General features: G+C 45.1%; 1 protein-coding gene across 3 annotated transcripts in view; it reads left to right on the forward strand.

The window, feature by feature from the left end:
• The window catches only part of fam184b (family with sequence similarity 184 member B), a 23,700-nt gene extending 9,632 nt beyond the window's left edge, over positions 1-14,068 (forward strand). The window contains exons 5-18 of one of the 3 annotated variants that reach the window (XM_031876335.1): positions 383-534; positions 620-1,153; positions 2,459-2,566; positions 2,652-2,950; positions 4,146-4,299; positions 5,269-5,388; positions 5,600-5,732; positions 5,980-6,110; positions 6,355-6,470; positions 8,398-8,757; positions 8,872-8,998; positions 10,168-10,275; positions 12,041-12,438; positions 13,451-14,068. In XM_031876335.1, the coding sequence (XP_031732195.1) occupies positions 383-534; positions 620-1,153; positions 2,459-2,566; positions 2,652-2,950; positions 4,146-4,299; positions 5,269-5,388; positions 5,600-5,732; positions 5,980-6,110; positions 6,355-6,470; positions 8,398-8,757; positions 8,872-8,998; positions 10,168-10,275; positions 12,041-12,438; positions 13,451-13,523 (2,813 nt within the window). In that variant the 3' untranslated portion in view covers positions 13,524-14,068. The remainder of the gene's footprint in view (positions 1-382; positions 535-619; positions 1,154-2,458; positions 2,567-2,651; positions 2,951-4,145; positions 4,300-5,268; positions 5,389-5,599; positions 5,733-5,979; positions 6,111-6,354; positions 6,471-8,397; positions 8,758-8,871; positions 8,999-10,167; positions 10,276-12,040; positions 12,439-13,450) is intronic. The other 2 variants (XM_031876337.1, XM_031876336.1) reach the window with 2 other exon arrangements.
• The last annotated feature ends 783 nt before the right edge of the window (positions 14,069-14,851 follow it).

A 14,851-nucleotide genomic window follows, 5' to 3' on the forward strand; every position in this document is an offset into this window, starting at 1 on the left:
TGTCGTCTCGCCTGTTCATCTGTCCACCGGGGAGAGAGAGCCGTGCACGGAAACCCGCTGAGCTCAGCGCATTCCCACTAGCCACTCTGACTCAGCGTTAATTAAGTTTGTAATATATACAGGGAATGCAACAAACGCACGTTATTCATCCTCCACAAAGGCAAACAGTTTCATCAAAGTGTCATCACACCCAGTCAGCAAAAGAAAAAAAAAAGAGATTTTATTAATTGCATGAGAGTGACTTTTTGTTTTAGACACTTCCTCATTCGCCATTGGTTCCATTCTGCTTATATTATGCATAATCAATCTGTGTGTGTGTGTGTGTTCACCTTGGTGTGTGTTGGTGCTTATTTGGCGTGTGTTCTCTGTGTGCGTCTACCAGAGGAGCTGCTGAACCGCGGGGGCTGCGAGACGTGCGTGTGCACCGAAGTGGAGGAGCTGAGGAGCCAGGCGAGCCGCCTGCAGAGCCGGAACAGAGAGCTGGAGCTACATAGCAGCGGCAGAAACAACGACCACGCCCGACAGATACGCCAGGTAAGGCCTGCGGACGCGCGCACGCAAATAAAGAGCGGCCGCGTCCAGTCGATTTGATCACATGTCTGTGTGTGTGTCCGCGCAGCACGCCGAGGCCCTGTCCAGTCTGCGCTCCGAGATGGTGCGAGCCCAGACCGAGGAGCTGCGTCGCATCCAAAAGCACGCAGACGACGAGCGGGAGAAGCTGCAGAAGGAGATGGACAAAGAGAGGGAGGACCTGCGCAGGGAAAGAGAGCAAGAGAAGGAGAAGTTCGAGAAGGACAGGAACAGACTGCGCCGGGAGAGGGACGAGGAGAGGGACGAGGTGGAGGGGATCAAGGAGCGTCTGAGGAGGGAGAAGGAGGAGGAGGTGGACCGGCAGAAGAAGGAGCTGGAGGTGGAGAGGGTCCGCATTCGTCTGCAGCTGGACAAGAACATCGAGCAGGTGGAGACGGAGAGGGCCAATGTGCAGCAGAAGCTGGATGAGGAGAAGAGGAGGCTGGTGGAGAAGGCCGAGGAGGACAGGAAGCGGTTGAAGGAGCAGGTGCGGAAGGCGATAGAGGAGGTGATGAGGAGGCACGCCGCCGAGCTCCACGGCGTCCAGGAGGCTCTGAGCTCAGAGAGGAAGACCAACCAAGAGGTCAGCATCTGTCTGGGGAGGGGGCGTGATGACACAGTTCTTTAATGGGCACTTGTATCAGAATATTAAAAGTAGTTGCGGCAGGCGGCTCCTATAGGCTTCATTATTTTAGTTTCAGTCAGACTTTGGGTTTAATTAATTCGCGTACAAGGACGAGCCGCTCTGAGGAATAATTTGGTTCCTTTCTTCGCGTCACACAGCTGCAGCAGTTATACTTTCCATTCTCTGTGTGTGAGAAACACAAATCAGGATTCTCCAGGTGAGATTACGTTACAATAAAAACAACAACCGGAAGAAGGTTGTTGTTGTTATATGAAATTGAAGATATCAAGCTGCTGCGATAGCTAGGTAACTTTTACACAGCCGGTTCCTCATGAGGAGTCACTCACTTGACATTATGGGCTTGTGAGCCTTTAAAATGAACGCCTACTGGTAATCCCATGTCAGCACTTCATAGGCGTATGGCCAGGTGAACCACAAAGATTTTCTTTTTGTTTTTTGGAGGTGAAATTGTAAAGTAATTTATCACAAAAAAATACATTATTTAGATTTGTAAAAAAAAAAGTCTGATCTCCTGTGTCATCATCTCGCCAGTTGGAAAACTTGGAAACTACTGGTCTTAAAAGTAACATTTCATCCCAAAATAAAAAAATGTTCCTCTCACCTGTAGTGCTATTTATCAATCTAGATTGTTTTGGTGTGAGTCGCCTTGTTTTGGAGATATCGTTGTGAGCAGTGTCACGTAGGAACTGCTTTCTTTCTACCATAGTTGAAGGAAAAATAGGTATTTTAGATGTTTTGGGGGTGAACTGCCCCTTTAAGACCATTAAAAACCACTCACAACAAGGTCTGTGGGTTATTTTGAGTAGCCAGGTGATGATTTCTGGAAAGAGACATTGATGTTGAGTTCATCAAATGTGATTTTTGGTGCTTTGAGCACCACAAGCCGATTGCCATATTTATTTATTTTGACATTATATTGGAGAGAAGGCAGACACCTCTAAGGTTGATATCTCTAAAACTAGGCAACTCACACAAAAACAATTGATAAATAGCAGTACAGCTAAGAAGAAAAATATATATTTTAGATTTTGGGTTGAACTGTCCCTTTTAAAGAGCAAAGTACTAAAAGTAGAAAATATATTTTTACCACATAACTGCCTACCCTTTGAGCCTTCTTATAATGTGCTCTCCATTGTGACTAATTATGAATTAGGCTTAGCCACAAGGAGATGATAGTATGGTGGGTTAAAGGGCTAAAAAGAAGATAAGTTTGTTCATGTCATAATGGCGTTTGATTGGCAGGTGTGTGCGCGTTTGAATGAGGAGAGGAGGACCGGTGAGGAGCTACGCAGCGAGCTGGAGAGGGAAAGGGAGGAGCTGAGGACGAAGATGAAAGATGCCACCAATGAGGTTTTACCAGATGAGATACATCCGATGAAATGATTCTCATTATCAGTTGTAATATGTGTGAAGTAAAAAGCTCTCGTGCCCTCAGGTCTGTAGGCTGCAGTCTGCGATCCGACAGCAGGACCAGAAGGAGCAGATGGCCCCCGAGGCCGCGGCCTCGAGTGGGCCGCAGTGCTCCCGTCTGGAGGAAGAGCTCCGTCAGGCCCGGACTCGGCTGGCCCGGATGCAGGAGGAGGCGGAGAGGCAGCGAGAGAGGCAGCAGAGGGAGACGGCGTCTCTGAGGGCCGACAAGCACCGGCTGGAGGAGAAAGTCCTGGAGCAGAGCCGCCTGAGCACGGAGCGGAGTCTCCTAGACCAGAGCCAGCGGCAGACCGAGGACCGGATCAGGTAGCAGAGGAAACGCTGCCAGAGCTGCTAAGGCTTAAGTTGAGAAGCAAATACTTCAAATTGTGGCTCGCAACAACCTGTATCCAATTCAGTTTAATTTGAACGAGCTTCGTCGACGGCTGATGTGTTTTACCAGAACAACACGCGCCAAGAAATGATCTGCAGCAATAAAACCGATCCAAATAAACACTAGCCATAATGTTTTTCAGAAAACCAATTAGTCCTGTCCTAACTCATAAAGTGACTTCACATATCTTCTTCTTCATTACTGTATCCTCATGTTGAAAACAGCCATTACCTTTAGTTAAAGTTAATGTGAGGAACTTTTAACTGGTCAGTTTAATCCTGATCCTCTATATGACCTACATCAGTAAACGAGACCATCAGAGAGATGGCCACCGGATCGGATTCTGCGTAAAAATTAGATGAAATCATGCAGGTTCACCAGAAACTCCTTCAGCTCCAGCAGAGACCAGCCCGTCGTTGACAGATGACGGGTGAGGAGGAGAGCTCAGCTCCCGGCAGCAGCATCTCCCCCTCCGGCCAGGAGCAGAGCTTCTCCTCTCTGCTCCTCCGGTCCCTGCTAGGAGCTAACACCGACACCACACGCTGCTGGAGACCCAGGCTGTATTGCTGGGCCCGCATGAGAGAAGGGGACACGGGAGAACCAGAACCAGGACTGGGCGGGAAAGTCTGTCAGACCCTGCTGCAGTAAAATGAGAGGTTTTCTAAAGGGACTCTGGTGCTCGGAAACATTTTCGTCCACAGGGACTGCCAAAATATACACAGAATGAAAGTTCCTCGTAGTAACTTTAAATTACTCCAAAGTACCAGTGTGCATGCAGACAACAATAATTTATTCTTAGAATAGTACCCCTCAACATGACTTTTCCATGCAAAGGCACACATTTACAAAACCTGTTAGCGAGAGATTTACAGGTTTCTGCTCCAGAACCAACGAGGGAATTCCTAATCTCTGGAGATATAAATAGAAAAAAAACATAAAAAAACAGATTAATGCTTACATGAACAAAAACAAAGTGAGAAATAATCAAGTTTCTACCTCATCTACGAAACCTACTCAGCTCAAAATGATTGTTGAAATGAGTGAGAAGCACAAGACACCGTAAAGTGGATTTGCATGTAGTGTTAACTCGCGTCCTTCTTGTCCTTGTATTCCGATGCGTGCCTCCAGGGCGGAGTGCGAGGATCGTCTCAGAGCGGAGTTCAGGATAGAGATGAACGCCGCCGTCGCTGAGAGCGAGCAGAGGTGGCAGAACAAAGAGCAGGAGCTGCAGACCCACATATCGGAGCTGCAGGGTCAACTGAGCGAGCTGCAGTCACAGGAGGTGAGTCTCCTCCACCGTCTGTGATGCTTGTTGTTGCCTCCTTCATTATAGCCTGATAACTGGACTGAATCGCTGTTGAGTTTATTGTTATTCTTTTCCCGAGTCTTCATTCGATAAAGATACTTTTGTTGGTTAGTTGCGGACTGCAGCATCGATTGATTTTTCCCAATCAATGTGATGTCTTTGAAATGCTAGTTTTGATCAGCCAGCAGTCCAAGACCTACAGATGTTCAGTTTACTGTCATGTATGACGAAGCCAAGCAGCAAATCCTTGCATTTAGGAAGCTGGAACACAAGAAAATAGCCAATTAATGGATTATCAAAAATAATTTGTTTTCTGGCGATGATTTTTCAAAACAACATGTTTAGAATCTGAGATAATTCTTTACCCTTTAAAATGACATGTCGCACATCATTTGGGCAATAGAGTTTACATATCTGACTCCACACATTCAGAGAACTGGACTTTAGACAGCATGTTGTGGATCGGCAATGGAAAGAAATTTACTTAAGTGCTGTACTTCAGTGTAATTTTGATGCTACTTTCTACTCCACATTTCAGAGGGCTCTTCTAGTCCATGTCGATGTGTCCTTGGACAAGACACTTAACCCCAAATTGCTCCCGTAGCTGTGCCTATGGTGTGTGAATGTTACATAGTCCTGACGGGCAGGTGGCACCTTGCATGGTAGCCCCTGTCATCAGTGTATGAATGATGACATGTAGTGTTAAAGTGTTGAAGTGGTTGACCAACTTAATGGCAGTTGCAATACTAAATCACTGGAGTGCTCTTTTAATTAGCTCCATAAGCCTGTTCTTGAGCGCACAATGAAGTCTGCGTTTCTATTCATTTATTTATTTCAAGAGTCTGCAAATTCTCAAACAAAAGCCGTACATCTCACACTTCACTCCGGGCCTGATTGCAAACTCATCATCTCAGGATTACTGTACGCGTACCATTCTCTCGCCAGGCGGAGAAAACGAAGGAGGGCCCCGGAGACGATTGCCATGGCAACCCCGAAATTGACAGGCTGAGGAAGGAGGTCCAGGACACCAAGGAGATCAACAAGAAGCTGAGGGATCTGCTGCAGGTACCCTGAAATCTTTCACAGGTCTTCCTCTCTCTGTGATGAATAATTGAGTGGCTTTGACGATGAAGAGGCATTGTAACGTGATCCCATCAGAGTGCGCACGTGTCTGTGCTATGTACGCGCGGCTAAGTGCTACTGTGTGTGTGTGTGCGTGTGTGTGTGCGTGTGTGTGTGTGCGTGTGTGTGTGTGTGTGTGTGGTGTGTGTGTGAGGAGCCCCAAACCCAGTCTTTAGGAGAGGAGAGGCACAGCCACGGCAAGGCCCTGCAGGCGTTGGAAAGACAGGCGAAGGAAGATGTGTTGTCTGAGAGGAACAGGCTGCAGACGATGCACCACCTGGAGCTAGGTATGGCACACGTGCACGTGAACACTCACACACACACACACAGGCAGCGGGCAGACAGCAACGCATTCCGTATGACACACACAGAGCGATACACACATTGAGGTTATGAATTAAACAGTGGAGTTGCTATCGCCATGGATACACGTCACCATGGCAACAGCGGATGGGTACCTGTAGCAGTGGGCCAAATAGATTTTAGTTTTTTTTTCGCTTGTGTGTGTGTGTGTGTGTGTGTGTGTGGTATCAGATAAGCAGCGTGCAGAGTTGACACAGCAGCACACGGAGTGGAGCCGACAGATGACCCAGAGACATATGCAGCAGATAGAAGACCTGCAGGCTCAACTGCAGGCACACACACAGATGATGGCCCTGCAACAGGTAACACACACACACACACAATGTCTCTTTGACACACACACACACACATGTAAATGTGAGCACACGAGCAAATCGCAGCCATTTCACAACTGATGTCTTTGTCGTTCTCGGGAATCTTAGAATGAAGGCAGATATTGTCAACGTGTGTGTGTGTGTGTGTGTGTGTGTGTGTGTGTGTGTGTGTGTGTGTGTGTGCGTGTGCGCGTGTGTGTGTGTGTGTGTGTGTGTGTGTGTGTGTGTGAAGGATCTGAAGCAGCAGAACCAGTATCAGGTGTTCGAGCGACAGCTGGATGAGAGCCGCTGTGCCATGCTGGAGCTACAGAGAGAAAACGCAGCACTGAAGAAGCAACTGAAGGAGAGGTGAGGAAAGTTAGCGGTGGAGTTATTAATTATGACATTAATGATATGAAGTATGGGACTGCGACGGCTAACGATTGTTTGCGTTGTTGGTTCATCCGCCGATAGTGAATAAAGAATCCCCAGTTTCCTTAAAACCCAAGGGGATGTTCAAGGGTAAACCAAAGGTATCCGGTGAAAACATCAAATCCTCACATTTCACTCACAAATTCAAATTCAAATGATGAATCGATTATTAAGTAGTTGCCAATTACTTCGCTGTCGGTTTACTAATCCATGCATCGATTAATCGTTGCAATCGTTAAAAGGAATAGTATGATGAGATTATCAATGCCCCCTTGACTGTACGGTAAATATGAAACTGCAGCCAGCATCCCGTTAGCTTAGCTTAGCTTAGCACAAAAACTGGAAACAAGGGGAGATCAGCTGGACTGGCTCCGTCCAAAGGTAACAAAATACACCTGCTAACACCTCCAAAGCTCACAAAGGTACACATTTAGCCGGGACAGCTACATGACCCCTGCTGGTATAGTGTGTTAATTAGGGATTTGCTTGTAGTTGTATCTTTGAGCATAACCTCGCCAGCTTGCAGTCTTTTTGATTAGATTAGTTAAAGATGACATTATGCTCATTTTCAGGATTATACTTGTATTTTGGGTTTCTACTTGAATATGTTTACATGCTTCAATGTTTAAAAAAACTCTTTATTTTCCTCATGCTGTCCATCTAAAGATATATATTTTTTAACATCTTCCTGAAGCTCTCTGTTTTAGTTGCCTGGGTCCAGACCTATGGAAACAGAAACAGTTTTTAACGCAATCACTCTAAATGTGTCCCAGTTCTTTTCCGGTTGCAGTGCATTTGAACAACATCAGTAAACATGGATCCAAGCTGTTGCCTAGCAACGCAATTCCGTTGAACTGCTTTTCAATCAGAGGGTTTATTCAGACAGACAGTATGAGTAAAATTCATGGATTCAAGGACCATTTATTGTCATTATGCAACACAGGGATGCACAAAGAAATTCAGTTGTAGCCCATTTGTAAACAAAACAAAAACAGCAGTACATTCCTGTCGGGTATTTGCATCATAAGGAATGTAAACAGCAGCAACAAAAACAATTCTCTGGGCAGATAATGTGGCAGACATCAGGAAAAACATTGTCCATCAACATTCAGTATGTTTGAGCACCAAGCATCGTGGTGTGAACGCAGACTCCACCTCCTCTCGTCCCGCCGGTTCGCCCATCAAGTGCAGCTTGATCCGGGACGTCCCGATGGAACCAGGTCTCTGTGAAGAAGTGGGCTCAATAGTCACCGAACTCCCGTCGCTGGGTTGACCTGAAGTCTTTTTTCATCCATCTTATTTTCCTGCGACCGAACATCAGACAGCCAGAAGCATGCTGGGTAGTGTAGTAGCCCCAGGTCGTAGCTGGGTTAGCTTAGCTTCCATCTCGGTGTCGTGCAACTCTCTGCAAGGGAGCATATTTTCCTAAAATGTAGAACTATCCCTTATCTCATATCCGGGTCATTTGGCTACATTTGATTTAATTCCAGCGGTCCCTGCTAACGACTTGCTTAATTGTTGACAAAAGATTTAAGATCATTTCCCACTGAAGAAATTGTGTTTTTCATCTTTTAAAATGTGTCTAAAAGGATGTACATAATCTCTCGGTTAAACGTAGTTTACAGGTTCACTGCAGTATGTGACAATGAATGGCATATTTGCACTTCTTTTGTGTATTTTGTTGAGCTTTATTATTTACTGGTCTATTTGAAAACTAGTACATAGTACAGAGAAAGTATATATACTGTAGTACAGTAAAAGAAAAGTGGCACAAATGAACCATTTTTAAGATCCCTTTTTATCATAATTATTATATTGTATTATACAATTCCATCCGTCCCTTGTATCTACCGTGTCTTATCAGGTCCGTGCAGGAGAACCCCGAAGCCGAGGAGAAAAAAGAAGAGGAAGTCGTGGATTTGCGCAAGAAGAGGGACGCCCAGCTGGAGGAGGAAGCACAGCGCCTGAAGGAGGAGGTGGAGAAGCTGCGGGTGGAGATGGAGAAACTGGAGGAGTCGCAGAAACAGTGGGAGGAGAGGAGAGAGGAGGACGTGAAAGAAGAGGAGGTGGACGAGGAGAAGAAGAAGGAGCGCGAGGAGGACAAGAGGAGAGAGGAGGTGGAGGAGATCAGGAGGAAGCACAAGAAGGAGATGCAGAGCTTGGTGTCCGAGTACAGCAGCGCCCAGACGCACCTGCAGGCTCGCATCGTGGCCCTGGAGAACGAGTGAGTAGAGGGCAAGACGAGCACTGTGGGGGGTGGGGGGTGGAGAGGGAATGCAGCAAGTTTGGAAATGAAGGGCGGGTATGTGAGAAAAGTGTGTGTGTGTTTGTGTATATGATTTAACTGCAGACTGCGCGAGCGTGAGGAGCGGTGCAGGAGGAGGGAGCCTCGATGTGATGACCTGCAGCTGGGGAGACTCCAGGAGAGACTGACCGAGAGAGACCAGCTCATTAAACGATTAGTGGTGGGAGCGCACGCACACACACACACTCACACACACACACACACACGCTACATACTCTAACAATAACCTGTGGAACTGATAAAGGATTAGTCTGGTGATATTTTATGTTATTCTTATTGTCAACAAATTTCCGAGTGTTGTCTGATATAATATTTTTTAAATATTTTTTGTTGCTATTATTATTGCACTGGGGGACATGTTCCGACATCACGGTGAACAATGGGCGCTGTAGTTTATCTACGGCCCTGCTGCCACTCACTAGAGCACCAGATCTGTGGCTGAAAATATTCTAAACTAATGCTAATGTTTTGGTAGAATATGTAGTCTTTTTAATTTTTTTTAATTTTTTTATGAAACAATACATCTGTGAACTGTTTTTGAACGTATTTTGTTCAAATATTTCTTGCTAAATGACTCTTAAATCGCCCATAGTTCATTCTGACTTTGGAAACACACGGTTTTCCTCGTTTGAGGAAGCTCGTGTTTACCAGTTTAGCAGTAATATCTTTCATTTGACTTAAACTCAAGGTCCACTTACTCGTTCGTTGCGCAGCTTTTGATCACATCACGCAGTCCCCATTAGCTCAGTTTCCATTGATCTGAGCACTTCTAGGATTCCCTTCATGTGGAGCATGGGGGTCCTGGTGACACAGTGGTTAGGACGCATGCCATGTAACTGCAATGTCCCCGGTTTGAGTCCCTTCAGGACTATCTCTCCCTGTGTCGTCTGTCTGTCTCTTAACTGTTGCGATCCACTGAAGGCAAAAGGCCCAAAAAAATCCTTGAAAAAAGTAGGAGTTAGTTCAGAACCGAGTGACACGGTCAACAGCTCCAGAGCCGGCGATAAGGTGAACCTTGAGTTGAGATCAATAAAGACATTGCATCCTGCTAAACTGGAAACTGAAGAAATTCTTGTAGCCAATTAACAGCAAAGGGACCACGAGTGAATGAAAAACTTGGACCACTCGGACCAAATCAAACTAGAACAGTGTCTTCAGTAATCATTAGTGGAGACCAAGTGTCCTCTGCCAGAGTGCTGTGTGTGCCATCTGTGTGGCATGAGGCAGCGTATGAAACAAGTGCCCCCTCCAGACACAACTCCAATACAACAACAACACCAACTGTGAACGAGGCCAATGAAAGTCCTTCCTCGTCCTCCTTCCCTCCAGGAAGAGAGGCATCAGCTGCAGCTCCACCCTCCGGTTGCCGGGGACAACAGCACCCTCAGGCCCCGCGACAGCAAGTCCCGCCCCGGGAGCGTCACGCCAACCATGAGGGTGAGTGCATGTGTTCATAATGTATTCATCAAAAGGAGCCTCCTTCCAGCCAGAAGTGCTCACTGGGCCAGAGCCAACTTCCCACTGACACACTTCCTATTCACGCCCTCGCTGCGTTTAATGACAATTAATGAGAAGAAGTCATAAACTAATAACTTGCACAGTAAAAATACAGCCTTGAAGGATTTATTTTGGAGAAGGAAAATTTGTGAAATGATGTGAAAAAAAAAAAAATATATATATATATAAAATAATACATACATACATATTTATTTATTATTATTTTCCAATGGAAAAAACAAAAAGCATCTCAGCTGCATATGTCATGATTCTAGGCTACAACTGAGCGCAGGCTCTGCTGTGCTTTAACTTGCCTTCATTCATTATGGGATCAGTTATGGATGGGTTACCACAGACCATCTGGGCTGGCAAATCTAAGCACACGTATGTCTACTGACTGTATTTGAAATTACACTCCGCCCAAAATCTTTTTTTACATTTCAAACACACTCCTTCTGCAGACTTGAAAGATGGTTGTGAAACACCTTGCGATTTATTCCTGACAGCTAATGGCTGCTGTGTTCAGCTTGGGTATTCAATGTTAACGCAGAGAGTGGGAGAGAAGATGAAAGCATCACAAGCTACTGCTAAATGCACACCTCCCCAGCTTTTCTTAGGTGGTGCATTTAACCAGACGTAGTGAGCATACAGTTCATTATGCTGCAGCAGTGTCTCCAGATGTACTTCTTCTCTCGAATAATATTGTGGCTGATATGATTTCATTCTGACCACAGCTGCTGCACAGCGTACAGCGGGTGATGGTTTCATACTCATGCTATTAAGTATTTCGGGCAGAGTATCATTTTAAATTCAGACTTTCTCAGTGCATCTCTCACTGAGCAGCTGTGGCTAAAATGGTGTGAGCTCCATATTAAATAAACTGTAGCATGTCCTGAGAAGCAATTCGATTAATCATATACACACGGTAGTCACTAAAAGCCTGTTTTAGAACAACTACACTTAGTTTGGATGAATGTGAGGAACCAGGCATCCACTTCATTAAAGATAAGGTTGGTGATGTTCTATATTTAAAGCTGCTAAGATGGAATTTCATTTTGCGACAATTTATGCGCCCCCTGTGGACAAAAACGGTAGTGTTTCCGAGCGCCAGAGTCCCCTTAACAAAACTCTAACTTTAATGCAGCAGGCGTCTTGACTGTCTGTTCCGCTCAGTCCTAGTTCTTGTTTCTCCCGAGCCTCCCTTCTCTCCAGCGGGCCCAGTAATATGGCCAGCGTGGTGTCGGTGTTAGCTCCCAGCGGGGACCGGCAGCATCAGAGCTGAAGGAGTTTCTGGTGAACCTGCATGATGTTGTGCTGAATCCGACCCCAAATTGAGACTGGTTCACAACCAGTTCAAAGTTCCTCACTGAAACTTTAAAATCAATCTTTTAAAATATCTTCAAATATATAGTTTGATTTAAAAAAGAAAACAAATGGTGTGTAACAATTGTAATTAGTGCCTTTGTTGGGGCCTATTTTCAGCTGCGGATAAATACATATTTTGTGCCCTAGTGAATATTTACGGAAACAGGAAAGTGTATGTAAAGTAAACTACCTTGCCCATGTTCATCATGAAGAATTGATACCTTGTTTTGTTTTATTCATGGTGTTTATTGACGAGAAGGAGAATATAGAATATCAGCGGCCTTGTCTTTTGATTAAATTCCCGTAGAAACGACTGTATGTGAATCTGTCCTCCCAACAGAGGAAGCGTGTGGAGTCTCCTCCTCACGTCACCAGCATCCCCAACGCCGGCACCTACGACAGGAGCGCCTTCGTACCCCCGTCATCCTCCTCATCCTCGTCCTCCTCCCCTGTCCATCAGCGCTCCTCCTCAACCCTCCCCCACCAGTCCACCTCCCAACCGCAGACCTCCCCCCACTACTCCACCTCCTCCCTCCCACACAAGCACACCTCCCTCTCCCTCGGCCAGCATTCCTCCCCCTCCCTCCCTCGCTCCACCAGATCCCGGACCTCCTGCGTCCCTCCCACGCCGGCGCCCACCGCCCCGCTCCCGGTCTGCCCCTCGCCGCAGACGGGCATCCGCTACGTGGCGCCCTCCTGTCAGGAGTCACATGCACACCTGCAGGCCCAATCAATCAGGTACATTTCTTATGTCTGGGCTGTGATGTTACAAATGTAAAAAGAAGGGAACGGGACAGACTCAGTACTCCAATGAATGATCGACATTTATGCAAACTGCCTTCTTCTGGATAAGATACCACAGTCACCTGAAGCCAAAAACATACAAACTCATAATAGAAAATATTTACATATATAAACAATATATCCTCACAAAAAAATAGTTCAATTCAATATTTAGGGTTCAAATAGGAACTATGTAATTATAAATCATAGACTGTATATAAGAAGCGGGCATAGTCACCATGACGTCACCCACTTGTTTGTGGACTACTTCTTTGAAGCGGTCCGAGTTCAACATTTTGGCCGTCGCCATCTTTGTTTTAGACCGTTGCCATCTTGTTTTTTTGTAACCAGAAGTGACACAAGAGGGTGGAGCTAAGTGCAACCGAACCAAAATTTTTAGGTGATCAAAATATTGCAATAAACGTTCATGAAGTGAGAATACACTATGAACGGGTTTAAGTTGTAAGACGAAAACACGGACAACTCCCAGACCGGACAAAACTGTGGTAGCCACCTGTCAATCACACGGTAGCCCCGCCCTAAAGCATACTCTGCTTTATGGTCTATTTGACTCTAAATGGACCATAATTCACTAAATGAACATCATGCTGTATTGAAGAAGACTTGAGACTAGAGATTAAGACCATAAACTCAACTCAAGTGACTGTGTGAAATGAATGGAGAACAATAAGCAAAACAGAAAAATCAAAACATATACAGGTTTCTAAAAATATATTTGGGTTGGGGAAGTAGTATTGTCTTTTATTTAAGGCACATACATGGAAATGGAAATTTGATTTCAACCTTTCCTTTGATTCCTGTCAAGTTGACTGTCCTGATTTGAAACACCTGTCTTGGTGACTGTGGCGTCTCAAAATCAGCCCCAACACTCAGAGCCATAGCATGGCGACATATTAGATACGATTTTAAGAAGCCAATGTGTGTGTTCTTCTTCTGTGTCTTGCAGGGGCCCGTACCTGGAGCAGAGGGGGACAGATGGGCTGAAACAGGAGTGGTTCACCAAATACTTCTCCTTCTGAGCACAAACAAACGCACATGAACACACGCACAGCAGCTGCAAGTACATTTCCTCATATACAGTTCATTGCTTCTTATAAACATCCGTTTGTCCCACACACACACACGCACACGCACACACACACACACACACCAACAGACATATGGGCTCATCACCAGCAAGGCCATCCCAAACATTGCCTCAAAGCTCAACCAAAAAGTGCTTCTCAAACACATGCCTGACCTCTTCTCTGGAACATAGGCCTGCCCGGATCTTGTTTGTATAGTTTGGAATGTCTCCATATGTTGTTTTTTATTAAAGCAGTCTTCCTTTTTTTAAAATGCAACCTTTGCTCCAATCTCCACCATGCGATTATTCCAGGAGAACATCCCTTTCTTGAAAATCAGCAACCGGGTGTCTCTCCGAGTATGGAAGCATTCGACGTATTCACTCAAGATCCTCGTCAAGACGGACACTCGCCACTCACCGTACCAAAATGAAGCTTGTCTCAATGCAAAAATGTATGATAATCTTGATGAACAAATTATATAAAATATTTTGTTTTTGTACTGGCTTCTTCTTTGTACACCGCCGCAGGAAAGACCCAGAATACATCGTAGGTATTACATTATGTTACATTATATTACAGTCATTTAGCAGACGCTTTTATCCAAAGCAACTTTCAATTCAGATCCTGTCACACCGTAGGCACAGCTGCGGGAGCAATTTTGGGGTTAAGTGTCTTGCTCAAGGACACATCGGTATGAATTATAGGTGGCTCGTGGAATGTATTACACGTGGGTGATGGGCATGAAGTCCTCCATCACAGTGTCATTTTATATCACATAGTGATGATATAACCAGTTGGGCATGTCTGTTTTGGCTAATTCAGCAAATCAAATACCTGAGCAAAATGCAACCAATGCAAAAAATCAAGTAAAAATCCCAAATTACCATTATAGCCAGACTGATGCAGATATTAATAGATATTTTAGATTTAAAAAAAAACAAAACAATGATACAGTTTAACATTCATATCTTTCTTATTGGTCAACACACAGTATGTACACCAATACCTGCTGACATGTTGCTCACGCTCTAATGTCCATAAAGCAGTGCTGTGCATTTGGATTGTCCAATGTCCGAATACACCAGTGTGAAGTGTCTCCAGGTGTTTGTCTAATTAGAACAAAAAGTTAGAACACAGAACTGTAGATTAGGCTACAAACAGGACATTTTGAGATCTGATTCTGCAGATCATCTGGAGTCTTGTGTGGCTGTAACTGATGATTATTTATTTATATTTAGTTCTATCCATTTATATATACTATATATATATATATATATATA

Source organism: Anarrhichthys ocellatus, unplaced genomic scaffold, assembly GCF_004355925.1.
Source record: "Anarrhichthys ocellatus isolate YVR2014 unplaced genomic scaffold, GSC_Weel_1.0 scaffold107, whole genome shotgun sequence".
NCBI lineage: Eukaryota > Metazoa > Chordata > Actinopteri > Perciformes > Anarhichadidae > Anarrhichthys > Anarrhichthys ocellatus.